Genomic DNA, 26,785 nt, shown 5'->3' with positions numbered 1-26,785 from the left:
ACTGTGATCAACCCATAGCTGGATTATAAACACAGCAGCTGGGCTAACTGAAGACTCACAAGAGGTGACACTGAATGTTCTGTCCTTTATGTTACTTGTGTTAGTTGTCTTCCTGTTCCTGGCTACAGTTACAGCAAGTCTCTTTATTAACTGCCATTAATTCAGTCATGAGGGTCTGGACGGCACTTACTCTGTTCCTGCTGTGTGCGGCCAAAGTTCACTGTGATTACAAGAATTACATGTGTCCCCGAAAAGGTGAGCAAATAATATTTTTACCAAAGTTTTTTCATTCACAGTAGTCCAAATGTATTATTATACTGCTTAGAATGGTTATGAGTGAAAACAAAATTATGAAAAAAAATTATGAACAGTTAGAAACAGGCCTGTCATTATGTGTGCCCAAAAATAATGACTAAATTATTTGTAAATTATCTGTAATTTGTTACTACATTTGTATAATTTACAATCTCAATTTAATTGACTGTCCAAAAGTCTAATTTTACTGCTAAATGTAAACAGTTAAAGGATTAAACATAAAAAAATAATGATTACTGTGTTATGGTCATTAATGTGTTAGTTAAAGAACTGTTATACACCGATCAGCCATAACATTAAAACCACCTTCTTGTTTATACGCTCACTGTCTATTTTATCAGCTCCACTTACCATATAGAAGCACTTTGTAGTTCTACAATTACTGACTGCAATCCATCTATTTCTCTGCATGTTTTTTTGGCTCCCTTTCATGCTGTTCTTCAATGGTCAGGACCCCCACAGGACCACTACAGAGCAGGTATTATTTGGGTGGTGGATCATTTTCAGCACTGCAGTGACACTGACATGGTGGTGGTGTGTTAGTGTGTTGTGCTGGTATGAGTGGATCAGACACAGCAGCGCTGATGGAGTTTTTAAACACCTCACTGTCACTGCTGGACTGAGAATAGTCCACCAACCAAAAATATGTCCAGCCAACAGCGCCCCGTGGGCAGCGTCCTGTGACCACTGATGAGGGTCTAGATGATGACCAACTCAAACAGCAGCAATAGATGAGCGATTGTCTCTGACTTTACATCTACAAGGTGGACCAACTAGGTAGGAGTTTCTAATAGAGTGGACAGGGAGTGGACACGGTATTTAAAACCTCCAGCAGCGCTGCTGTGTCTGATCCACTCATACCAGCAAAACACACACTAACACACCACCACCATGTCAGTGTCACTGCAGTGCTGAGAATGATCCACCACCTAAATAATACCTGCTCTGTTGTGGTCCTGTGGGGGTCCTGACCATTGAAGAGGGTGAAAGCAGGTTAAAGAAGTATGTAGAGAAATAGATGGACTACAGTCAGTAATTGTAGAACTACAAAGTGCTTCTATATGATAAGTGGAGCTGATAAAATAAACAGTGGAATGTGTGTTTGAACATTTATTTTTTATTCATGAAATTCTGAACTGTTTTTAAAGGATTTTCATACAAACCTTGCAAGTTGCAGAAACTGGGCAGCATGTACAGCACTAATAAAAAACAGAAAACAGTACAAAACAACAATAATAATACGTTGTTAAATCTGTATTCCAAATTTAAGTGAGACCAAAGCTGCTAGTTAGTTCAGTTTTAAAAGTAAAATTCTCTCCATTTTTCGATTATTCGGTTTTGGTTGCTTCAAACAATAGAAAACCTGTTTGGACTGCAGGCAGGCCAGTCTTGCACCTGCACTCTTTGATTACACATGCAGAATGTGGCTGCCGTTATAATGTTTAGAAAGCATCATACAGTATGTTGCTTTAAAACCTGGAGATATTTTTCACCGTTTTGCTCTTACATATGTTATTCATGTTTATCATGAAAGAATCTGATAGAATTTGACTTTTTCACTCTTTGGCCTAAAGAACACAAAGTCTAAAGGTCGACTCGTCAACCCACGATACAGATTTTCACACTTCCACTCTGCATCAGTTCATTTCTTATGCTCCATTAAACAGCGTGTCTTTGTTTGCATTTAAATGAAGGTCAAAGTGAATTCACAAATCACTGCATTTTGTTTTCATTTGTATTTCATGTTCCTTCCCAAAAGGGGCGGCATGGTGGCTCGGTGGGTAGCACCGCCGCCTCACAACAAGACGGTCCGGTTAATTGAAGACACTGAATTGCCCTATAGGTGAATGGGTGTGTGTGTGTGTGTGTATGTATGTGTGTCTGCCCTGCGATAGACTGGCACCCCGTCCAGGGTGTTACTGTGTGCCTTGCGCCCATTGAAAAGCTGGGATAGGCTCCAGCACCCCCCCAGCCAATTATGTCTGTACCATCCGTCCAATACTCAGCAGTAGTGGGCTGGCATAATTTACCACTGCACCAACCCGAACACCTGCTAAGTGTACAATTAATTGTAATTTATTAAAGATACTTCAATAAAGGTTTCATCAATTTTAATGTTTAACACAATATGTTTGAATTTTTAGTAATTAAATTGTTGATTCACGACAGAACTAAATATCATTAAACTCGAACTGAGCCTAAACACTCACTCAATTACTTAACCGCTTGTCCAATTAGGGTCGTGCGGGGTAGACACACACATTCACCTATAGGGCAATTCAGTGTCTCCAATTAACCTGACTGCATGTTTTTGGACTGTGGGAGGAAACCGGAGCTCCAGGAGGAAACCCACGCAGACACGGGGAGAACATGTAAACTCCGCACAGAAAGGACCCGGACCGCCCCGCCTGGGGATCGAACCCAGGACCTTGTTGCTGTGCGGGGACAGTGTTACCCACTTAGGCCACCCTGAGCCTAAACACAAAAAACTAAATAAAATAACAAAAGTAACAGAACTTTTATAATCATTTTTAACTGATAGCTAATTGGAAAAAATTAATTGAATTGACTTATACCAAATCAGTTGTGTGCCAAGGTTTTATTAATACCTTTTAAAATTAAGTCAAAATTGACATCCAGTTCAATGTTGTTAAAATAATATTTATTAAGTAATAAAGAAAATCTTAAAAACAGGGTAGTTAGAAATTACAGTGTAATTGCTCACTTTCTCTGGTTTGTATAACAACAGCAGCAGTAAGACGTACATTGACAGAAAAAAGATATTTTTGTTCATGACAGTTTGTTACTTTTATGCAATGAGTTTCATGCTCATTGACCTCAAACATTCTGGTTTCACCCTATTAGCATTTGGGGTTTTCCCTTAAAAAAGCAAGTGTAGCTGTGCTTATTTAATAAACATCAGCAAAGTTTGCATATAAAACACATTTCTGAATATTGGTTATAAAATTTAGTATAAACTACTCTCTGATTTCAATTCTTGCTGTTTTAGACATTTATTAATCTAACTATTAATCAGTGGTGTATAGTAACAAAGTAATAATACTTTGTTACAGTACTTCAGTATTTTTTCAGAGTAAACTTTTACTTTTACTTCACTACATTTTTTAAAGAAATTGTGTACTTTTACTCCGATACATTTGACTTATGCAAATTTGCAGGTTTGGCGAATCTGTGCTTGTATGTTAGATCTGTGGGTAAACACATTAATGCGCAAGTGCAAACAAAAGTTCACCCAAAGATACTGAAATATCGGCATTTCAGAAGCTCCCAGTCCAACACACTGATATAAGTTAAGAATGATTAACAAAGTAAAGCCGCACCATCCTTGTTTTGATTTCTTATTATTAGCATTAACATTGTTCAGATATCTAGCGATGTACATTCGAACGTTTCACTAAATTTGTTTGGAATTACTTCAGTGCAAAACTCATGAAGACACGTCCATCATTTACAGAAAACTCACCTGCCGACTAATATATCCTCAACTAAGTTCTAAATTACACCGGCAGAGGAAAGATTTATGGTGTTGAGGAAAAGCCCTTTAATGGTCTCAACAAGAAAATAATGTTTAAAAGATTAGTTCTTTGCTTTTCCTAGTTTTCAACTTTTCCAACTTTTCATGGATGAAATTTTCAGCTGCTGCTTCAAGTTGACATAAGTTTGAAATGGTGTTTTCTTAAAGTAAGAATACGAATATTTTTTTAGTTTAACACACGTCAATCAGGGAGTAGATCTGGCCCAAACAAGATTATTTAAATACAGTTTTTTCTGTTTTTCTGTTTTAAGTTATTGGGATTTATCTATGACTTGAATGTGCTACCCAAATAAAAAATAAAATAGATGCAGTGTTTCTTACATTTACATTGACTCTTATTTCATCTGATATGAACCAAAATATTTCATGTTTTGTCTGGTCAACTTCATTTCAATTCTTAACATACACATACATGCATTTTAAGCTACAATACATTCTAAAAAAGTTGGAACAGGGCTAGTAATAACAACAATGTCAATAATTGATTATAATCATGAATTGGCACAAATCATGTTCAGATGGAGGGAAGAAAATAGGTTAATTGTTAAGGTGGTTTACAGGCTTAAAAAAACAATCTTCATATTTTTCAAAATTCTGACCGCTTCCGTTTATACTGACAGCATTTACTTTTACTTCTACTTTTAATACTTAAGTACATTTATTATCAGATTACCTTTGATACTTAAGGACATTAAACATCAGATACTTTTAGACTTTTACTCAAGTAATATTCTAAAAGGTGACTTTTACTTTTATCAAAGTAAATTTCTGGTAAGATACTTGTACTTTTACTCAAGTATGGTACTTCATACACGACTGCTATTAATACAATAAAGTTCAAGAACAGTGGCAGAAAAAATGTAAACAGAAAAAGAAGAAGAGTAAAACGTTTAAAACAAAAAGGAACTGAGATTGGTGTGGTGCCTTGTTGCGTGATTTGGTCGACCACTACAGAAACTCAGGAAATGGAAAACACACATATGAACTGATTATGGTAATATCCACCCCAAAATAATGGCTTATTATATAACTTAAGGTGTCACAAACTCCTTTAGGTGTTGATCAGCATGGTAAAAATGAAGAAAATACACAAATAAAAGTAGACTGCAGTGAATAAATCAGACAATGGCTATAAAAACAATGAAATTTAAGCATTTTCTTTTTTTTGATGTACTTGATGTTTAAAAATGTATACTTTACTGAGGTATAAATATGAAGTAGTGATTTTTTTTTATTTTTTTTTTAACAGTGATGAAAGTAAGAAAACACTAAAACAAAACTAATCAGGTGTATGTTAAACACTAGCTTTAAATAACTATATATCTAAGGCACGTTTTTTCTGTTTCAACTGTTGCTTTGGTACCCTTGTTTTACTGAGGTATAAATATGAGGTGGTATTTCTCAACATGGGAAAAATAGAAAATACACAAAACAAAACTAGACATTAATATGTTGACCTACATAAATCACTCACAATGACACAATTAAGTCCGTAGTGCTTAAGAACTCCTTTTTTACTGGGGTATAAATATGAGGAGACTCGGATTCTTTTAATATTCATCAGCATGGTGAGAAGAACGAATACACAAATAAAACTTAACAATCCAGTGTTCGACTATGGTTGTGAAAACGGATATGTTCATATATACACCGATCAGCCATAACATTAAAACCACCTCCATGTTTTTACACTCACTGTCCATTTTATCAGCTTCACTTACCATATAGAAGCACTTTGTAGTTCTGAAATTACTGACTGTAGTCCATCTATTTCTCTACATACCCTTTTAACTTGCTTTCACCCTGTTCTTCAATAATCAGGACCACCACAGAGCAGGTATTATTTAGGTGGTGGTTCATTCTCAGCACTGCAGTGACACTGACATGGTGGTGGTGTGTTAGTGTGTGTTGTGCTGGTATGAGTGGATCAGACACAGCGGCGCTGCTGAAGTTTTTAAATACCGTGTCCACTCACTGTTCACTCTATTAGACACTCCTACCTAGTTGGTCCACCTTGTAGATGTAAAGTCAGAGACGATCGCTCATCTATTGCTGCTGTTTGAGTTGGTCATCTTTGAGATCTTCATCAGTGGTCACAGGATGCTGCCCACGGGGCGCTGTTGGCTGGACATATTTTTGGTTGGTGGACTATTCTCAGTCCAGCAGTGACAGTGAGGTGTTTAAAAACTCCATCAGATGGACAAAATTTTGGGGGCACCCCTTCTAATTTTTTAATTCATGCGTTTTAGCTGCAACAGTTGCTAACTGGTACAATAAGTCAATTATATTAAGGAAATTATATGTTTTCAGCTTTGCAACAAGAGTGTATAAAAGGCCCTTGCATGTGCCCCCATCCACAAAGCAAGGTCTATAAAGACATGAAGAAAATCTTAGTTTAAAGAAACTACAATGACCTGCAAAGAACCCTGACCTCAGTTCTACTGAACAGCTTTCGAATGAACTGGAAAATTGATCAAGGCTTTCTTGACCAACATCAATGCCCAGCCATACAAATGCTTTTTTGACTAAATTAGCGCAATGTTCTTATAGCTGAAAATATCACATAGAGGTCACTCTATTTTAATACCATCTGTTTTTGAAATGGGGTGTGTCCCAGGTCTACAAATCTACAACTGGGCGTCACCTCTCGGTTAACAAACTAATTGGAAAATATAACAGAAAAAACATGTTCTTTCATCTAGACACAAAAACAGAAGACATTTACTGGAATCTGGTTTAATGGTCAAGTGACTTTCAAGCATCACAATTGTCTTAAGAGCTGCCATGTAAAAACAACAGTTTTTAGAGTCTCCCCCCAATTTTGACGTATCCAGTCCCTCTGTCCACTCTGGCCAGATTTTTGACAAAAATTGTCAAAGACTTTAATTAGTTCAGCTTTAACCCATTATTATCACTATTAGTAAAAAGTTAAATGACATGATAAAACTTCCTACACCTCAAAACAACAAAAGTTAGTGCTGTTTGTATATTTCCGAACCAGAAAAATAAAAATATTTTATATTCCAAGACACAGCATCCCGTACAAATGTAGTGGTACCTTGAAACTCAACGTCAGGTGGTTCTGGGACTGGCTTTGAGTTTAAAAGGCATTGAGTATTAAGGTATTTTTTCCCATGAGGATGTATGGAAGCTGTTAATGCTCCATGGTCCAGTGGAACTGCATATATTTTAGGCTAATGTAAAATAATGGGGTTGTTTTTGACACTTATACACTGAAAACAACACAAATATAATATAAAAACACTGAAATACAATTGAAAACAGTACAAATTAATACAGATTAATAAAAGAATACAATACAATAAAACCTGGGGCGGGACGGTGGCTAAGTGGGTCGCACTGTCGCCTCACAGCAAGAAGGTCCTGGGTTTGATCCCCAGGTGGGTTGGTCCGGGTCCTCTCTGTGTGGAGTTTGCATGTTCTCCCCATGTCCGCGTGGGTTTCCCACAGGCGCTTTGTTTTCCTCCCACAGTCCAAAGACATGCAAGTGAGGTGAAATGGAGACACTAAATTGTCCATGACTGTGTTTGATATAACCTTGTGAACTGATGAATCTTGTGTAATGAGTAACTACCGTTCCTGTCATGAATGTAACCAAAGTGTAAAACATGATGTTAAAATCCTAATAAACAAACAAACAATAAAACCTGCGCTTTAACTTTTACTTCTTTATTGTTTCCTTATGCATCTTAACCGGCTGTTCATTGTTCATTTGAAAATTAAATAAATAAATAAAATAAAAAAATTAAACATGTTGAGTTTAAGGGTACAAATTTCTCGACGAAGGGCGTTGAGTTTCAAAGATTTTGAGTTAAGGGGACGTTGAGTTACAAGGTACCACTGTATCTAATCTCTTGACACAAACTGCACAGCTGCTCTATGTTAGATATTAAAGTGAGGCAATACTACGTAATAAATTGTGTGGTTTCATAAACACATTTCATGAGAAATATATTAATTAATAATATTTTTTTCCCACAGAATCCCCTCCTGGTGTTCTGACTTTGACCCAGGGCTCAGAAGTCATCTTGGGCTGCAGAGGTGATGTCACTGTGGACGCAGTTCCATTAGCTGTCACTACAAAAACCAAAGAGAAATCTCAAAAAGAAGCCGTGACAGAGCCCTTGAGATCTTCAAACGGTAGAAAAAATCTTGGTACCACAGGAAGTTACCCCACTGAAATCAAAACTGTTGCAGTACATGTCACTATGAATCCCAATGGAATAGATGTTCAAAACAAGAGGGTGAATGTTAACACTGCTAACCCACCTACCATCACACCGAATGGGAATATAAGGACTGGACATGTTTTGTTGGGGAACACTCAAACCATCCAGCACAACAGAAGTAGTAGAGTATCAAGACATGAAAAGGCTTTTAGCACGACTACGAACAGGGGCATTACCTCGGAGACTAGCACCAGCACAAAATATGAAGATTATGACTATGAAGACACGGAAGAAGGACTTAGGGTGACAAGGTCCATTAGAAGGCGAGCACGCTGGACCAAAAATGATCAGCTCGTTCGAGAGGGCATGGAAAAAGGTGGGGTTCTCAGACTCCCTGCCCTCCGAATGGTCGACTCAGGGAACTACAGCTGCTATAGGGGTGACAGGCTAGTTTCATCAGTTAAAATTAGTGTAGGCGGTAAGTGTACATACACACACAAACACACTGACATACACCGATCAGCCATAACATTAAAACCACCTCCTTGTTTCTACACTCATTGTCCATTTTATCAGCTCCACTTACCATATAGGAGTACTTTGTAGTTCTACAATTACTGACTGTAGTCCATCTATTTCTCTGCATGCTTTGTTAGCCCTTTCATGCTGTTCTTCAATGGTCAGGACTCCAGGACCACTACAGAGCAGGTATTATTTGGGTGGTGGATCATTCTCAGCACTGCAGTGACACTGACATGGTGGTGGTGTGTTAGTGTGTGTTTTGCTGGTATGAGTGGATCAGACACAGCACATTGGAGTTTGTAAACACCTCACTGTCACTGCTGGACTGAGAATAGTCCACCAAGCAAAAATATATCCAGCCACCAGCGCCCTGTGGGTAGCGTCCTGTGATCACTGATGAAGGTCTAGAAGATGACCAACAGCAGCAATAGATGAGCGATCGTCTCTGACTTTACATCTTCAAGGTGGACCAACTAGGCAGGAGTGTCTAATAGAGTGAACAGTGAGGGGACACGGTATTACAAACTGCAGCAGCGCTGCTGTGTCTGATCCACTCATACCAGCACAACACACACTAACACACTAACACACCACCACCATGTTAGTGTCACTGCAGTGCTGAGAATGATCCACCACCTAAATAATACCTGCTCTGTGGTGGCCCTGTGGGGGTCCTGACCATTGAAGAACAGGGTGAAAGGGGGCTAACAAAGCATGCAGAGAAACAGATGGACTACAGTCAGTAATTGTAGAACTACAAAGTGCTTTTATAAGCCCTGCCACCACCAAGTTGCCACTGTTGGGTCCCTGAGCAAGGCCCTTAACCCTCAATTGCTCATCGTGTTCTGCTCATTGTGTAAGTCGCTTTGGATAAAAGCGTCTGCTAAATAATGTAAAATGTAAATGTAATTGTAAATATGTTAAGTGGAGATGATAAAATGGACAGTGAGTGTAGAAACTAGGAGGTGGTTTTAATGTTATGGCCTTTTTATCCTGTGGGAGGGCTTTTCACTAGATTTTGGAACAACCTCAGGGATTCAATCAAGCCACATGTAGCATTTACCTTGCTGAAGCCATGTGTATTTGGGCAAGTAGTGTTCCCCTGGCATCTTCCAAACCCAAACTGGTCAATCAGATGAAGTCATGCCAATTGGAATCATGAATCATCACTCGAAAGAATGTGTTCTCATTTCCTAAGAGTCCATTTTTGGTGTACTTTAGACCAGGGTTTTTCTTGCTCTAAAAAATTGGTCACAAAGAAAAATAATAATAATTAAATTTGTACGCAAACGCCCCCTTGTGGAGGCATCTTGTAAACCACAGTGGGACCAGATTGTACAGAGCATAGCAGAGAAGAGCATTGTGTTGCCTGGGTTGCATAAAAATCATAGACAAAATGTGGGTCGCTTTAAAAAAAGACCACTCCAGCAGACAATTGGTGTTATGCGTGAGGGTTTTAGGTTTGCTTTTGACTGCTTAGTCATACTCACTTCTTTTGCCGAGATAAAAACCAGTGGCAATTTAGAACTCACTTGTCACTGCTGCCACCAGGGATTGATCCTTTTTATATTGACTCCTATTCTTTGACTTTGTGTGGCCAAATTCATTCAATACAAGTGTGTTTACATACCTCTGGCCATGGAGTGTACCAGTAATACATATAAAATCAATATAAATAATGCATGTCAACATAAGAAAAACACTTATATTATTATATTTCTCCCAGTTTCTCCTGAGAGACCTACCTTGTCATGCCACAAGAAATCCCACACTAGCAAAATCCGCTGTGAGTGGATATCCCGACAGCCCATAATCCCACGCCCTCAGTGTTACCTGCTTCTCAGGAAAGGGTAAGTAACTCTGTGTATATGTGTGTGTGTTTCAGAAACTTAAGTTATGTTATCCTGCACCAGTCCTGAGGAATGTTCCAACTCCAAGTGTCTTCCTGCCTCTCCTTCCTCATAAACCAATTGTCTGCTCTGTGAATTTGTACACTGTTATCGGTTCGAGTCTTAGTAGTGCCAACGTTCTGGTCTGGTGCTAAACCAATACAATCGAGCGTGGCTGTGGGAGCAAAGGCCGAATGGGAATCATCTCCATCATTTGAGCAGTGTAACAATACTGAAAATGTAGCATGGTCCTATCTACATGTAGAGGTGTAAGGAGACTAGGCATGTACTCAGCCAGCAGGGGTGGCGTGCAACCATCACAGGTCACCAAAGAGTCATATCTAAAATTATACAATGCAGAAAGTGGTAAAATGTAAGCAGATAAAGTCCCGAAACCAAAACCCAACCGAAAACATGACCCTCACTGAACCTTGACTGAGATCATCATTTCATGTTTTCAGATCAGTTCATCCTTGTCAAAATCTGGGTGCTTTGCAGTAACACACCCCAGTCAGGACACCAATCCTTTACACCAATTCCCACCCCTTTGACATAGCTAATCACGTTTTTATGTAGATGTTCGACCAGCCAGTAGCAACTCTGAGATTCGAACCCTGGATACCAACGATAGTGGGCTATTGGAATTTATCACTGCGCCACTCGAGCACCAAGGGGAAGATGTTTTCCCCATTTCTGCTTGGATTATCAAATTCTGCTCTGGCCATTAGATGTACCTTCGCCTAGGTGCTACCTACCGTATGTTAACAAAAGTATGTGGATATCCCTACTAATTATTAGGTTAGATATTTTTAGTTTTCGATTCCCAAATGGAGCAGTCCGGGTCCTTTTTTTTTTTTTTTTTAGTTTTTTTTTTTTTTTTTTTTTTTTTACCCCTTTTTCTCCCCTTTTAGCGCATCCAATTGTTCAATTAGCATCATGCTTCCTCTCTGTCTATACCGAACCCTGCCCCGACGGAGGTGATTGAAGCTAACCCGTATCCCCTCCGAAACACGAGCAGCAGCCAGATGCATTTTTGCCACCCACACATTGACGAGTTTGGCGCCACCTAGCGTTGCATGCGGAGAGACACACCCTAAGGGCACCCTCTCCCATCTCTGTGTAAGCGCCTCCAATCAGCCGGCAGAGAACGCAATCGCATTCTGACAGAGAGAGACCCACATCCGGTTCTTTGTCCCACCCCCCATATGAGCAACCGGCCAATCGTTGCTCATATAGCCACTCAGCTTCGAACCGGTAAAGCAAGGTTGGATTCGATACCACGTTCTCAGAATCCAGCCCTGGTTGCAGCGCGTTTCTTTTTACCGCTGCGCCACCTGAGCAGCTCAGTCCGGGTCCTTTTTGTGTGGAGTTTGCATGTTCTCCCCAAGTCTGCCCTAGTGAAAAAAAGTGTACTTAAATGTACTTAAAATATACTAAGATTGGTCTAAGTATACTATAAATAAACTAGCAAATGTCTGTACTTATTTCAAACATGTTAAAAATATATTAATGTCATACTTTGAGCAAGTAAACTTTTATCATACTTTTCACAAGTTATCAAAAAGTATACTTTTAATAAATACATTACCTGAAGTATACTTTTAGTTAAATTTAAGTTTCATTTAATTTAATATACTTCTCATATACTTGTTTTCAAATACATGTTTAGTATATTTTTGCAAAGTATGTTAAACAACTGCTGTAGTAATTCACTTAAAGCACACTTTTAATACATTATACAAAGGTTTAATTCAGTGTATTTTTTCATAAAGTTACTTCCATAGTGAATATAAGTATACTTAAGTAAACTAATCTTCAGTAGGCTACAGTAGGCTACTAAAGTCTATCATTGTCACACTAATGATCAATACACTTAAAGAGTGCTAATTATACTGGAATTGTACAAAAATAATACAAAATATTAACTTTAATCGTATTAAGTGTAAATTGGAACTATTTTAAGTAGTTAATTTACCTTAAGTATACTATTGCATGTGTATTTAACTCCATGTTTCACATACACTTAAAGTGAAATTAAAGCAAACATCTATTATGAAAACAAGTATATGAGAAGTATATTAAATGTAATGAAACTTAAATTTAACTAAAAGTATACTTCATGGTAATGTTTTTATTAAAAGTATACTTTTTTGATAACTTTTGAAAAGTATGATAAAAGTTTACTTGCTCAAAGTATGACATTAATATATTTTTAACATGTTTGAAATAAGTACAGACATTTGCTAGTTTATTAATAGTATACTTAGACCAATCTTAGTATGTACATTTAAGTACACTTTTTTTTCACTAGGGTGTGTTTGACATTAAAGACTAGAATTGATGGGGAGACCAGGTGGTGCAGCGGGATATTCCGCTAGCACATCATTCTGAACTCCTCTGTTTGAAACTCAGCAGACATGTTTCTGCTAGGGTGGGATGTTCGTACTATGTGGGTCGGAGAAGGCGTGAGCAGCAATATACCCTTCTCAACTGCAATCAGGGATCCCCCAGCAGCGGAAGACAAATTAACTACGCTAAATTGGGAGAAAATGCATAAACAAAATAGAAAAAAAGAGTAGAACTGGTTAATCTTGTGTAATCAGTAACTACCTGTCCTGTCATGAATGTAACCAAAGGTGTGTAAAAATCCTAATAAAATAAATGAAATAAAAGATCATAAAATCAACTCTATTTTTTCAACTTTGAGGTGACAGTTTAGGGAATGCCCCAGTTTAGGGAATGCCCCAGTTTAGGGAATGTTCCAGTTTAGGGAATGTTCCAGCATGACTGTTCACAAAGCTAGGTTAATACGAATATTGTTTGGTGACTTTGGTGTGGTGTGGCCTGCCGGAGCCTTCAACCCCACTGAATTGGAATGTTAAATTTGGGCAGTATTGATAATGCAAGCACACTGAGAAAAATTTCCTTTTGTTTGCTGCTTCACAGTAAGTATGAAATAATCACAGCAATTCTGGACCTGGTAATAATATGTTTCTTTCTTTTTCTTTTTGTAGATTTGAAAAGTTCTCTCGTGTGAATTGTTCATACTCTCCCGGGCACTCTCGTTGCTGGTGTGCTTTACCCTGTGTGGAGGGTGACAGAAACTATTATGATGCTAAACTCTGTGTAACCAACACAGTCGGAAATGCCACCAGCCCTAGCTTCACCTACATTCCGCCAGATATCAGTAAGTGTGTGTGTTTATGGGTGTGTGTTTTAGTGCAATGGGTGTATGTTAGTTAAGTGGACAAAGTGTACACGGAACAATAGGTAAAATGTGACACTGAAAGCAGCACTACAAATTTTGATTTGGTAAATATTGAAGTCCGGGCCGCTTAGAGCTGGGATTTCGAATACATTGTATCGAATCGCAGCTCTGCCATCCGGCTGGGCTGGGTGGTTATATGAACAACGTTTGGCTGTTGTTTATCCAAGGAGGGAGCCAGATAGGGACCTCATAACTGATTATGACCTCTGCTGGCTGATTGATGGCGTCTGCACAGTATAGAGAAATAATCCTGATCAGGGTGTGGCTCTCTGTACACAAGGCTGATTGGCATTAGAACTCGTCTTGTGCAGGTGAAAAGATGCAGTCGGCTACTGCACACGTGTTGGAGGGTGGCGTGTGTCAGTGCGCTCTCCTCAATCAGGAGCGGGGGTTAGCATCAGTCAAGAGGAAGCATAACGCAATAGGGTAAAAATTGAAAGCGCTGAAAATTGGGAGAAAGAAAAAAAGATTGATGTCTGGAAAATCTGTCAGTGATTTTGGCTTAGTGGTGGGTGTGAACAAAGACTCACTGCGCACAGTACTGTACTAAATAGTACGTCTTATTATTGCACTTCAAGTGGTATAATTACACACTATGTAGCACATAGGATGTAGTTTGAAATACAACCAGGGAATCCCTCATGAACAATGTCTGCAGAAGTAAACAACACAGCATAACATGTCAGTAAAATGTAAAGTTTATAAATATATGATTTTCACATGTACAGCAGACCCTTAATAGGTACATTTAATAACAGACAAATTGGGATGTCATCAGACAGCAGAGGGTGCAGTCGCTTAGTGGAAATTAATTCGACCTTCCTCACCCTAGTGAAAAAAAGTGTACTTAAATGTACTTAAAATATACTAAGATTGGTCTAAGTATACTATAAATAAATTAGCAAATGTCTGTACTTATTTCAGACATGTTAAAAATATATTAATGTCATACTTCGAGCAAGTAAACTTTTATCATACTTTTCAAAAGTTATCAAAAAGTATACTGTTAATAAAAACTTTACCATAAAGTATACTTTTAGTTAAATTAAGTTACATTTAATTTAATATACTTCTCATATACTTGTTTTCAAATACATGTTTAGTATATTATTGCAAAGTATGTTAAACAACTGCTGTAGTAATTCACTTAAAGCACACTTTTAATACATTATACAAAGGTTTAATTTAGTGTATTTTTTTATAAAGTTACTTCCATAGTGAAAAGAAGTATACTTAAGTAAACTAATCTTCAGTAGGCTACAGTGCACTAAAGTGTATTATTGTCACACTAATGATCAATACACTTAGAGTGCTAATTATACTGGAATTGTACAAAAATAATACAAAAGATTAACTTTAATTGTATAAATTGGAACTATTTTAAGTAGTTAATTTACCTTAAGTATACTACTGCATGTGTATTTAACTCCATGTATTTAACTTTCACATACACTTAAAGTGAAATTAAAGCACACTTCACAACTGCACAATCAGTATTCCAAGTGCACTTGGAGTACATTAAAAATATATTATAAAAAAACTTTAAATATATTTATTTTAGAGTAAAAATATACTTCCACTTTCTGTCTTTCTAGACCTGATTCTAGAAACATATTTATCTATTTATAGGTGGAAAGTAATGAATTACATTTACTCGCGTTACTGTAATTGAGTAGTTTTTTTTGTGTACTTGTACTTTTTAAAGTAGATTTTACAACCTGTAATTTTACTTTTACTTAAGTATGTTTTGTAGTAAGAATTGTAATTCGCTACATTTTAAATAACATCCGTTACTGGAAAAAAAAAAAAAAAAGAAAACAATAAAAAACCCGACATTAAACCTGTGCAAACATGTAGAGCAGTGGTGGCTCAACTGTTAGGCTGTTTGATCCGGCATAAACAACTCCATGAATCGGTTCATTTGGTGAAGAGATTCAGATGTATAAACCAATCAAGCTTCCGAATTCAGATTCAATTTCAATCTTTTTCTTCATTCTTCATTTCTTCACCAATTTAAGCTTTTTACCAGGAAAGCCGAGAGAATAAATGATCTACAATGGTTTTCATTAGTTAGGTGGATAAAACAGTTGGGTATGAATTCATATATTCTGGAAACATACAAGATGGTCTTATATAAAGTGGACAAAATAACTGAATTTTGTCATTTTAGTGTGGGAGGTTTCATGGCTAAATTGGACCAGTCTGGTGGCCAATCTTCATTAATTGCACATTGCACCAGTAAGAGCAGAGTGTGAAGGTTCAATTAGCAGGGTAAGAGCACAGTTTTGCTCAAAATATTGCAATGCACACAACATTATGGGTGACATACCAGAGTTCAAAAGAGGACAAATTGTTGGTGCACGTCTTGTTGGCGCATCTGTGACCAAGACAGCAAGTCTTTGTGATGTATCAAGAGCCACGGTATCCAGGGTAATGTCAGCATACCACCAAGAAGGACAAACCACATCCAACAGGATTAACTGTGGACGCAAGAGGAAGCTGTCTGAAAGGGATGTTCGGGTGCTAACCCGGATTGTATCCAAAAAACATAAAACCACGGCTGCCCAAATCACGGCAGAATTAAATGTGCACCTCAACTCTCCTGTTTCCACCAGAACTGTCCGTCGGGAGCTCCACAGGGTCAATATACACGGCCGGGCTGCTATAGCCAAACCTTTGGTCACTCGTGCCAATGCCAAACGTCGGTTTCAATGGTGCAAGGAGCGCAAATCTTGGGCTGTGGACAATGTGAAACATGTATTGTTCTCTGATGAGTCCACCTTTACTGTTTTCCCCACATCCGGGAGAGTTACGGTGTGGAGAAGCCCCAAAGAAGCGTACCACCCAGACTGTTGCATGCCCAGAGTGAAGCATGGGGGTGGATCAGTGATGGTTTGGGCTGTCATATCATGGCATTCCCTTGGCCCAATACTTGTGCTAGATGGGCGCGTCACTGCCAAGGACTACCGAACCATTCTGGAGGACCATGTGCATCCAATGGCGGTGCCGTGTATCAGGATGACAATGCACCAATACACACAGCAAGACTGGTGAAAGATTGGTTTGATGAACATGAAAGTGAAGTTGAACATCTCCCATGGCCTGCACAGTCACCAGATCTAAATATTATTGAGCCACTTTGGGGTGTTTTGGAGAAGCGAGTCAGGAAACGTTTTCCTCCACCAGCATCACGTAGTGACCTGGCCACTATCCTGCAAGAAGAATGGCTTAAAATCCCTCTGACCACTGTGCAGGACTTGTATATGTCATTTCCAAGACGAATTGACGCTGTATTGGCCGCAAAAGGAGGCCCTACACCATACTAATAAATTATTGTGGTCTAAAACCAGGTGTTTCAGTTATTTTGTCCAACCCCTGTAGATCAGGTAAGCAGATAAGTGGTTATGATTTTCTGCTGCTGCTGTGTGATTGATCTGGGTCGCGGTTCTGTTTACGGTACGCTTTCATTTTGCAATGATAGCAAAGCATTATCAAATATTGTGATTTTTTATGTTCATTCATTTGAAGTAAATGGACAGCATAAATGTGATTGTGAGATTCTGCTGGTTTGTTTTTGATTTTGATAATGTTCCTATGATGGTGTAAGACCCGTTATATTTTTTATAAGTGCAACCCTAACCGCCTAACCCCCACCCCGCTCCCGCTCAGCTAAACACCCGACAAACCAACCCCCACCCCCACACCAACCCGCCAGCCCAGGGTGTTTCTTTATTTCCAGTTCTGAAAGTTGGCAACCCTAGTAGGCACTACTGGCCTGAACCAAGTTAGTTAGCGTCAAGTCCAACAAGCTATAAAATACAGCGATTTATTGAGGATAAACAGAAATAATGCTGTATTAAATTGATAACAGCAGTTGCAGTCTGTTACGTGTGTAGAGTGGCTAAATCCACACATGAACTGCTAATATGCTGCATGGCTGGTGAGCTGTGTGTAGTCTGCTGTATCAATCTATCAACTTCTGTTGGAAAATGATGTCCCTCCTTCTGTTAAAAAAGTAACGAAGTAACGTTTACTCTGAGTACACTTTAAATGAGTTACTTTTTACTTGAATAGATTTTTAGACTAGTAATTTTACTTGTACTTAAGTAAAAAATCATCAAAGTAATAGTACTTTTACTTGAGTACAATATTTTAGTACTCTTTCCACCTCTGGGTGGTATTAACGGTGTAGTGTGGTGTTCAGTAAAGTAATTGAGGTGGGGGAAAAATACTGGTCCTGGCACGTATGCCCCTGTATCTCCTCCCAAATGGCAGAAGGTTATACAGTGTGTGGCTGTATATATTATATGTAATATATGTACAACTGTGTGTGATTTGGAAAACATCCAACATACAGTGATTAAACCAAAACATTAGGACCACCCCTCCAAAAGGTGCATGACAATGCTAATTTTGTAACAACTGTGTGTGTGACAGTCTGGGAAACATTAAGTGTTGGGCTCAAAAAAGAGAAAAGAGAAGGAGAAAATGCTAGAATAAAAATAAACTATCTTTTTTCTCTCTTAATTAGTTAAGCCAGACCCTCCGGCTCAGGTGTTAGTGAAACCAGTTGAGGGAGAACCTCACACTCTTTGTGTTACCTGGACTTACCCATCCACTTGGAAGCAGAATCACTTCTACATTCTCCACTTCCAGCTAAGATATCGTCCTGTGCAGGCCTTAGAGGTACGGAGTGTGTGGGCCCTTAAGGAATGCCCTTAAACTCACTTTGGACAAAACAGTTGAGGGCTAAGGGCTATCATTTTAACCCTATATTGTATTAAGTGCTTACTGTTTTACCTGTATATTCAAGTGTGTGTGTGTGTGTGTGTGTGTGTGTGTGTGTGTGTGTGTGTGTGTAGTATCAGCTAGTATACATAAGCACAGACAGTCTCAAGCACTTGTGGTTGATTTCGGATGCTCTGCCCAACACTCAGTATGAGATTCAGCTTCACGCTAAAGATGAGTTTGATGGTATGTGGAGTGACTGGAGCAGTCCAGTGTATGGACACACATGGACAGGTAAACACACACACACACACACACACACACACACACAAACCTTAATATGCACCCAGTAGGCATACACACAAACATAAAGCAAGCTCATTTTTTACTGAGACCCAGTCCACATTACCATGATACATTTATCACCACATTGGCAAAGTGTTCGATTTTAGTCAAAGCCATGGCATACCGTTATGGTTATGTTTCTTAAATTTCCCCTTGTTTAACACTAAAATTGAGCCAAGTGGGACGAATTTCTAGCAGGTTGCTTACCTTCTAATTTTGGCATAATATAAAGAACAACATGTGGGGGTCTGTTTTTAAGTGCCCATCAACACACCCCTATACTGCTAAAGGGCTCACTGTGAAAAATCAAGTTATTTAAAATGCACCTTAAAATGTAAGATTTAATGTTATTAAATACTCATCTATTATTTGAACTGCATTTATGAGTGAACCTACTGGTGGCCAGAAGTTTTTTTTTTTTTGTTTGTTTGTTTTTTTGAGTTGAAATAGTACACAGAATCTAGACAGTTCTCTTTAGATAGAATGCCAATAAGTCCTCTTTTTTCTGGACATGTCTTCTTTTTGAGAACTAAGAAATGTATTCAGACAGGATTTCTAATTTCTAAAATGTTCAGGGTTTGGGTTTGCTTACTACAGTCACCATACTTCATGTATGCATTCTTGCATTGCTTTGATCCTTCTCTGTACGTCCCACATTTTCAAATTTATGGAAACGATCCTTACTTTCACATGCATGTAGCAGACGCCTTTATCCAAGGCGACTTACAATTGGGACTAAATACAATGCAAACAATCAGTTATAAGGGGTTGCTCAGGGGCTCAATAGTGGCAGCTTTTTCCAGCAACCTTCCAATTAATGCTCTAGTACCTTCATTTATTTATATTTAATCATTTGATTATAAATGGTGGTGAAAATAATGTTTGTTTGTATTTTAACGTCATGTTTTACATTTTTGGTTACATTCATGACAGGAAACGATAGTTTATCTTCACACAAGGTTCTTCAGTTCACAAGGTTATATCGAACACAGTCATGGACAATTTAGTATCTCCAATTAACCTCACTTGCATGTTTTTGGACTGTGGGAGGAAACCGGAGCTCCCGGAGGAAACCCACGCAGACATGGAGAGAACATGCAAACTCCACACAGAAAGGACCCAGACCGCCCCACCTGGGGATCGAACCCAGGACCTTCTTGCTGTGAGGCGACAGTACTACCCACTTAGCCACCGTGCCGCCCGGTGAAAATAAAAAATGTTGAAAGAAATGAGTAATATAGCACTGATAGCTCAGTGGTTAAGGTACTGGATTAGTAATCAGAAGATTGCCGGTTCAAGCCCCACCACTGCCAAGTTGCCACTGTTGGACCCCTGAGCAAGGCCCTTAACCCTCAACTGCTCCAACTGTGTTTAGTCATAATTGTAAGTCGCTTTGGATAAAAGCATCTGCTAAATGCCGAAAATGTAAATGTACATGTAAATATGACTTTGGAGGTATTCGTCATTTGTCTTGTTAAAACACTAGCTGTGTTTGGGTTTGTTAACATAGTACCAGTATCACTCAGGCAGCGCAGTGGTCTATTACGCTAGCCATCACAGCTTAGATCCTTAGAAGGGTTCTGATTTCCGCTGTTAAATCAGCCAGTCGGGCCTTTACACAGATTGGTGCTCTGTCCAAGGTTTTCCTGTCCAGTGTTTCCCAGTGAAATCTGACCCGAAATAGGAAAAAGCAGTTGATGAAAATTAACTGAAAATGAAAAACAAAACACAAGTTGTATGCTTTGAAAGCATTTTGTCATGGTGACATTACTCACCCCCTCAGCCCTAACCTCTCACCCACTGGTCGTGCTACGTAGACATAATGAAGTCATATAGCAGACGTCCATCTAGTTTTCTGGACAGAAGGGCAAAATCCACTCTCTGAAGTAAAAGAAAATGACTTGCAGTTAAAAATATGTCATCTTAAGCGCCCAGGTGTCACAGCGGGATATTCCACTAGCACACCAGTGCCGAGATTCTAAACTTTTTGGTTTGAAACTCGACGTTGCCACCGGTCGGCTGTGCGCCATCTAGAGGGCATAATTGGCAGTGCCTGCTGCAGACACGTTTCTGCGAGGGTGGGATGTCCGGACTATGTGGATGGGTGGCCTAGTTTAACAAAGAATCAAAAAACATAAACATGTATATGTTTGTCTTTCTAGCTCCTAAACCCACCATGGCCATTGACGTCTATACCAGTCTGGTAAGTTAAGCCTCTTATGTGTTGAACTGATTTAATGCTAGGAATAATTTACACTGTATGTCCAAAAGTTACAAAACCATGGTCATAAATTGTTTGTCTGACATTAGCAACAAATGATCTACCTAAATGATTATCAAATCTTTTGCATTTATGTTTAATGAACACTGGAACTTAATACTGCAGAAAGAGCAGGATGGCTCTTTCTTGTTCTTTCTGTGTGGAGTTTGCATTTTTTCCCCGTGTCTGCGTCGGTTTCCTCCCACAGTCCACAGACATGCAAGTTAGGTGAATTTGAGATACAAAATTGTCCGTGACCGTGTTTGACATTAAAGACCTGAACTCATGAATCTTGTGTAGAGTAACTACCTGTTGTGTCAGAAAAGTGTGTAAAAACATGATGTTAAAATCCTGAAAAAAAAAAAAAATAAATCTTACCTAAGAAAAGCAAATACAGAACTTCATGGTTAGAACATACCAAGATTTAACCATGGTTGCGATAGTGTAGAACACTTGCTCTTTTGAGAAAGGGCGAAATTCCACTCTTTATTTGTTTATTTATTTTTGCATTTTTCCCAGTTTTCCTCCCAATCAGGTAATATCCAATTACCCGATTGCATTACGCTTTCTCTCTACTGAGGCTGATCTCCACTAGCCAACTGCATCTTTTCACCTGCACGAGACGAGTTCATATGCGGATCAGCTTTGTGTACAGAGAGCTACACCCTGATCAACGCATTATTCCTCGACCCTGTGCAGGCACCATCAATCAGCAAGCAGAGGTCGTATTTGCATCAGTTATGAGGTCCCTTTTCGGCTCCCCACCCTGTATGAACAGCAGCCAATCGTTGTTCATGTAGCCACCCAGCCCAGCCGGATGGCCAAGCTGAGATTCGAACCGACAAGTTCAAAATGTCAGCTCTGGTGTGCTAGGGTGTTTTACTTGAGCAGCTAATTCCAAGGAAATCCAAGGAAGCTGAGTTAAAATTGGATAATACAACAGAATATTTAATCAAAATACAAAACAACAAGGCAAGTAAACATATACTGGCTAAAGTTTAGGAGAAGCCTAGGCAAAGACCTAACTTAAATTATTAAATCAAATTTGGTTGTTTAAGACACCTTGTCCATCCACTGTCCTATCTCCTGTGAGTTCTGATCTCTCTTCTTTGCATATTGCCATAGGAACCCTTTTGGAACCTTTATGAAGATGGGTCTGGTGAATTGGAAGTAAATCCTGGTGGTGGTAAGTATGTGGAAGAGATCATGGATTCTTGACCTTATGAAAGCAAATGTAATTTAATTCATATTTTAACCATCCTTTCTTTCTCTCTGCCTGGTGTAACAGTAATTAGACCTGAAGCTGGCGGTTTTGGTATAATATATATGTTATGGGTGGTGGGACTCTGTCTTCTCATCACCATCATCATGCTCTCTGTATATTCCATCAGGTACATTATTTCTTTTAATGTTCAGTCAATGGTGTTTTGTCATGCATAAACTTGTTTTCAGCCATTAGCTTCATATCCACCTTATTTGTTTTTACATTAACTAGTAGGGCTATAGTCAAGACCACTTATCAGTCTACACTTAAACATCCATAATGATTAATAGCGCTCTACTAAATTCACATTTCATGGTAGTCATTAAATGACTCATAAATAGAATAAATGAAAGCTACAATACAAAGCACAGCCTACCTTAATGGTTGAATGTAAACCTAAAACATTATGTGACGGTACGAGACTGGAATCCTCATCCCTATTTTGACATATCCCCTTCTGCGTCCACAGAATTGGTTGGGAGTTTTCCAATTGCAGTTACCTGAGTAGTGTTTTTAGCTCCTTCAGACTTTAACATCTTGGACATCTTGGATGCTTTGACTGGTAGGCGTAGTAATAATAAGGGTGTTTTATTATTTTCTTAGACAAAAAACGTACTAGTTATCGTCTGATGTACATTACTTTTTTGGTTTAAAAGACTTAATTCAGGGTTTAAAGGCTCATACAAAAAAAACCCAAAAGATTAAAAGTAAAAAGTAAGGGGCGCTCAGGTGGCACAGCGTGATAAGTCGCTAGCACACCAGCGCCGAGATCCTAAACTCCCAGAATTGGCTAATGCCTACAGCAGACAAAATTGGCTGCTTGCCAAGGGAGCCTGAACAGTGGTGGAGGAGCGTAGAGGTCAGGCGTGGCTCTCCTTGCATGAAGCCGGCCTCATGCGCAAATCCACCGAGGTGTGGGTGTATAAGAAGGGATCAGTGGACTGCACACACATCGGAGGGAGTGTGTGTCAGTCAAGTCACCCTCTTTCTTGGGCACCACTAGGGGTCCCCAGCAGCAGATTGACTACACTAAATTGGGAGAAAAAAGGGGTAAAAAAAAAAAGAAAAAAAGTCAAATAAATCAAAAACACAAATGCAGTTTATACTGATATGCTTTAACTTTTCTGTTTTTTTTATGTGCTGATCTGTTTTCAGACAAAAAGTGCAGTTCATACCCAAAATGACGAAAAAAAGTGTTCCCTCACCCTCTACAACTTCTACTCCTCCGCTCCTGGTGGCCCAAAGCCAGCACAACTTACCATCTGAGGAGGAAAAACAAGGGGAGGCCATCTACCTACATAACGTGGATTACTTTTTTTCCTCCTATATACTGGACACGTCAGATGCTTGAGTGTAACTTGAGCTTGTCAGCTGATGCCTAATTTATGTTACAATGTTCACAGGCAAGGACATTCATACTGTACTGAAATGATTAAACAAAAGCTTCAAAAATTTCAGCAGTGCCCGAAGCAATAAGAGGTAGAGATTAAACCCAGGGTCTGCATGAACAGATCATTGTTAAGAAACACTCATTAATCTTACCCTGTGTCACCTTTTAACTGGGTGCTTTACATTACATTTGGTAGTCTGAGGAAGGCCAACACAAGTAATAGAAGGACAATTCAGTCAAGCGTGTTCCTCCATGCATTACGGCTCTGTGTAGGAATGTGCCGCTGACTGGTAAAAAGAAGTACCTGAAGGCTTTTCTTGTATTGCAAAGGCCATGCGCTAGCCTGTGGATAACGTGCATAAGGCCAAGGATTATGATGCAGTGGAATTGGAATGTCTGAATGTCTAAATGTACTTTTTAAAAATCTGGCAAACTCTCTGCCATCCGGCTGGGCGGCTACATGAACAATGATTGGCTGTTGTTTAAAGCAGTGGTCCCCAACCACCGGGCCCTGGGTCATTTATTACCGGGCCACACAGAAAGAATAAATAATTAGAGATCGTCACATCAGCAATGAAAACACTGCTTTCCATTTCCACATGGCTGTTTATCATCTCATATCACCCCCAGGTGGAAGCAGCGTCTTGTTGCAGTGAAAAAAGCTCATTTGTGTGCAGTATAGTTTATTCTATTTTAAATCCTCCCGCCCCGCCAGTCTGTGAAATTTTATCTGATATGAAACAGGTCCGTGGTGCAAAATAGGTTGGGGAGCACTGGTTTAGAAGGTGGGATTACCGGACCAGGGTTCCTCATAACTGGTGCAATTACGTCCTCTGCTGGCTGATTGATGGCGCCTGCGCAGAGTTGGGGAATAATGCTGATCAGGGTGTGGCTCTTCATGCACAAAGCTGATTCGCATATGAACTCGCCTCGTGCAGGTGAAAAGAGGCAGTCGGTACTGTACACGTGTCGGAGGGGGATGTGTCAGTTGTGAAGCTCCTCAGTCAGCAGTGGACGGTTGTATCGGTACAGGTGCAGCATAACACAGTCAGGGTAATTGGATACAACTAGATCAGGGGAGAAAAAAATCTGCCCAACTGGGACCACAACAGGGCACATTTGCACACTTGCAGTTTAGCAAAAGCTTGCTGGCTGAACACTGAGCATGCACATGCAGTCCCTAATATTTGAGTTGACGTACTTATCGATTTGCTTTGTGTAGCTCTAAGGCTAATGGAAACAAACTAGCCACATTAGTGCCACCTTACCGCAGACGTAATATGTGTAATATAAATGTATGTAAAATATACAGTATGTAAAAAATATGTAAAAAGCAGGCACTTGGGTAGAGCTGCGGTCTATTCAAATCTCAGGATTTAAATCTCAGCAGTGCTATCGGCCAGTCACACTTCTACACAAACATGATTGGCAACTCTTGGGAGGAATTCTGTCTTCTGTCAACTCTTGGGTCATTCTCCTGACATGGTGGTTGTGTGTTAGTGTGTGTTGTGCTGGATCAGACACAGCAATGCTGATGGAGTTTTTAAACACCTCACTGTCAGTGCTGGACTAAGAATAGTCCACCAACCAAAAATATATCCAGCCAACAGCACCCTGTGGGCAGCGTCCTGTGACCACTGATGAAGGTCTAGAAGATGACCAACTCAAACAGCAGCAATAGATGAGCGATCGTGTCTGACTTTACATCTACAAGGTGGACCAACTAGGTAGGAGTGTCTAATAGAGTGGACAGTGAGTGGACACGGTATTTAAAAACTCCAGCAGTGCTGCTGTGTCTGATCCACCCATACCAGAACAACACACACTAACACACCACCACCATGTCAGTGTCGCTGCAGTGCTGAGAATGATCCACCACCTAAACAATACCTGCTCTGTGGTGGTCCTGTGGGGGTCCTGACCATTGAAAAACAGGGTGAAAGCAGGCTAAAAAAGTATGTAGAGAAACAGATGGACTACAGTCAGTAATTGTACAACTACAAAGTGCTTCTATATGGTAAGTGGAGCTGATAAAATGGACAGAGTGTAGAAACAAGGAGGTGGTTTTAATGTTAAGGCTGATCAGCGTATGAAGCATTACTATAGATAAATCTGATACATTTGAGATATTCAATATACCAAGCTGTCAGTTTATCTCTCTCTTTTTTCTCTCTTTCTCTGCCATATTTAGGTTTTACCACAGTGGATCATTCTGGCACAGTTTTTATGCCAGATGCCCTTATTGACAAAACTTTCTTTACTTTTATTCAGGCCTGGCACCAGCACTGAGAACGCACTGACAAGTGCACCTCCCATGGCTAGGCTGTTTTAGCCATAACACATTCTCAGACATTGTCAAACATGTCTGTGTAGGCACCTGACTCACTGATAGCACTGCTGAGATTTAAACCCCGGATCTTTGAGGTAGTGGGCCAGAGAGTTTTACCGCTGCGCCACCCGGGCGACCTCTCGGTCAGCTTTGATACTGATTGTATATTTGGCTCATGTTGTATATTTTAAATCCACCTACTGATTTATGTATATATGCAGTTCTTGTTAAGCAAACTTTTATCCAGGGGGGGATTTGTTCACAATTTATATTAAAAAGAGTCATTATATTTTTATATAGCCCAATCATTTGAAATAAAAATGACTTATTTTGTGGTACTTGTAAAATGTGTTTCCTATACAAATATGGATATCTTTTCAGTGTGAGCATACTTAAGCACTGAATGTCAAATACTGTGTGTTTTGTTTAAATCAAGTTAAAAAGCTGTAGAACTACTAGTCATATAATGATACATATAGGCAACAATGAAAAGAAAAAAACAACATTAATAGGTTTATGGGAAAAGGTTTCAAGTTGGGGGGCAGCTCACTGAATTTAATCGTTTGTAGCAAAGCCAAGTCAGGAGTGCATGCCTTTATAATGTGTGCAGCATGTGGTTTTGCATTGTCTTGTTGAAAAATGCATTGACGTACCTGGAAAAGATGATGTCTTGAAGGCAGCATGTGTTGCTCTAAGAGAGTGTTTCTCAACCTTTTTTCAGTCACGGCA

The 26,785-nt window shown here is 39.2% G+C and overlaps 1 protein-coding gene across 2 annotated transcripts; it reads left to right on the top strand.

The window, feature by feature from the left end:
- The first annotated feature begins 24 nt into the window (after positions 1-24).
- On the top strand, positions 25-26,403 carry il6r (interleukin 6 receptor). 2 transcript variants are annotated; one of them, XM_062992778.1, is made up of 11 exons: positions 25-64; positions 166-255; positions 7,874-8,539; positions 10,310-10,433; positions 13,487-13,659; positions 18,272-18,426; positions 18,603-18,762; positions 20,976-21,016; positions 22,199-22,259; positions 22,362-22,464; positions 23,493-26,403. In XM_062992778.1, the coding sequence occupies exons 2-11, from the start codon at positions 168-170 to the stop codon at positions 23,686-23,688; spliced, it is 1,767 nt and encodes a 588-aa protein (XP_062848848.1). In that variant the 5' UTR covers positions 25-64; positions 166-167; the 3' UTR covers positions 23,689-26,403. The 2 variants fall into 2 exon arrangements, with proteins under 2 accessions (XP_062848848.1, XP_062848849.1); XM_062992779.1 differs by lacking the exon at positions 25-64 and adding an exon at positions 22,807-22,899 and having other exon boundaries at positions 113-255; positions 23,493-23,578.
- The last annotated feature ends 382 nt before the right edge of the window (positions 26,404-26,785 follow it).

The sequence above is a fragment of the Trichomycterus rosablanca genome, chromosome 3 (assembly GCF_030014385.1).
Source record: "Trichomycterus rosablanca isolate fTriRos1 chromosome 3, fTriRos1.hap1, whole genome shotgun sequence".
Lineage (NCBI taxonomy): Eukaryota > Metazoa > Chordata > Actinopteri > Siluriformes > Trichomycteridae > Trichomycterus > Trichomycterus rosablanca.
Note: the sequence above shows the minus strand (reverse complement) of the source record. Positions and strands in the feature narration are given on the sequence as shown.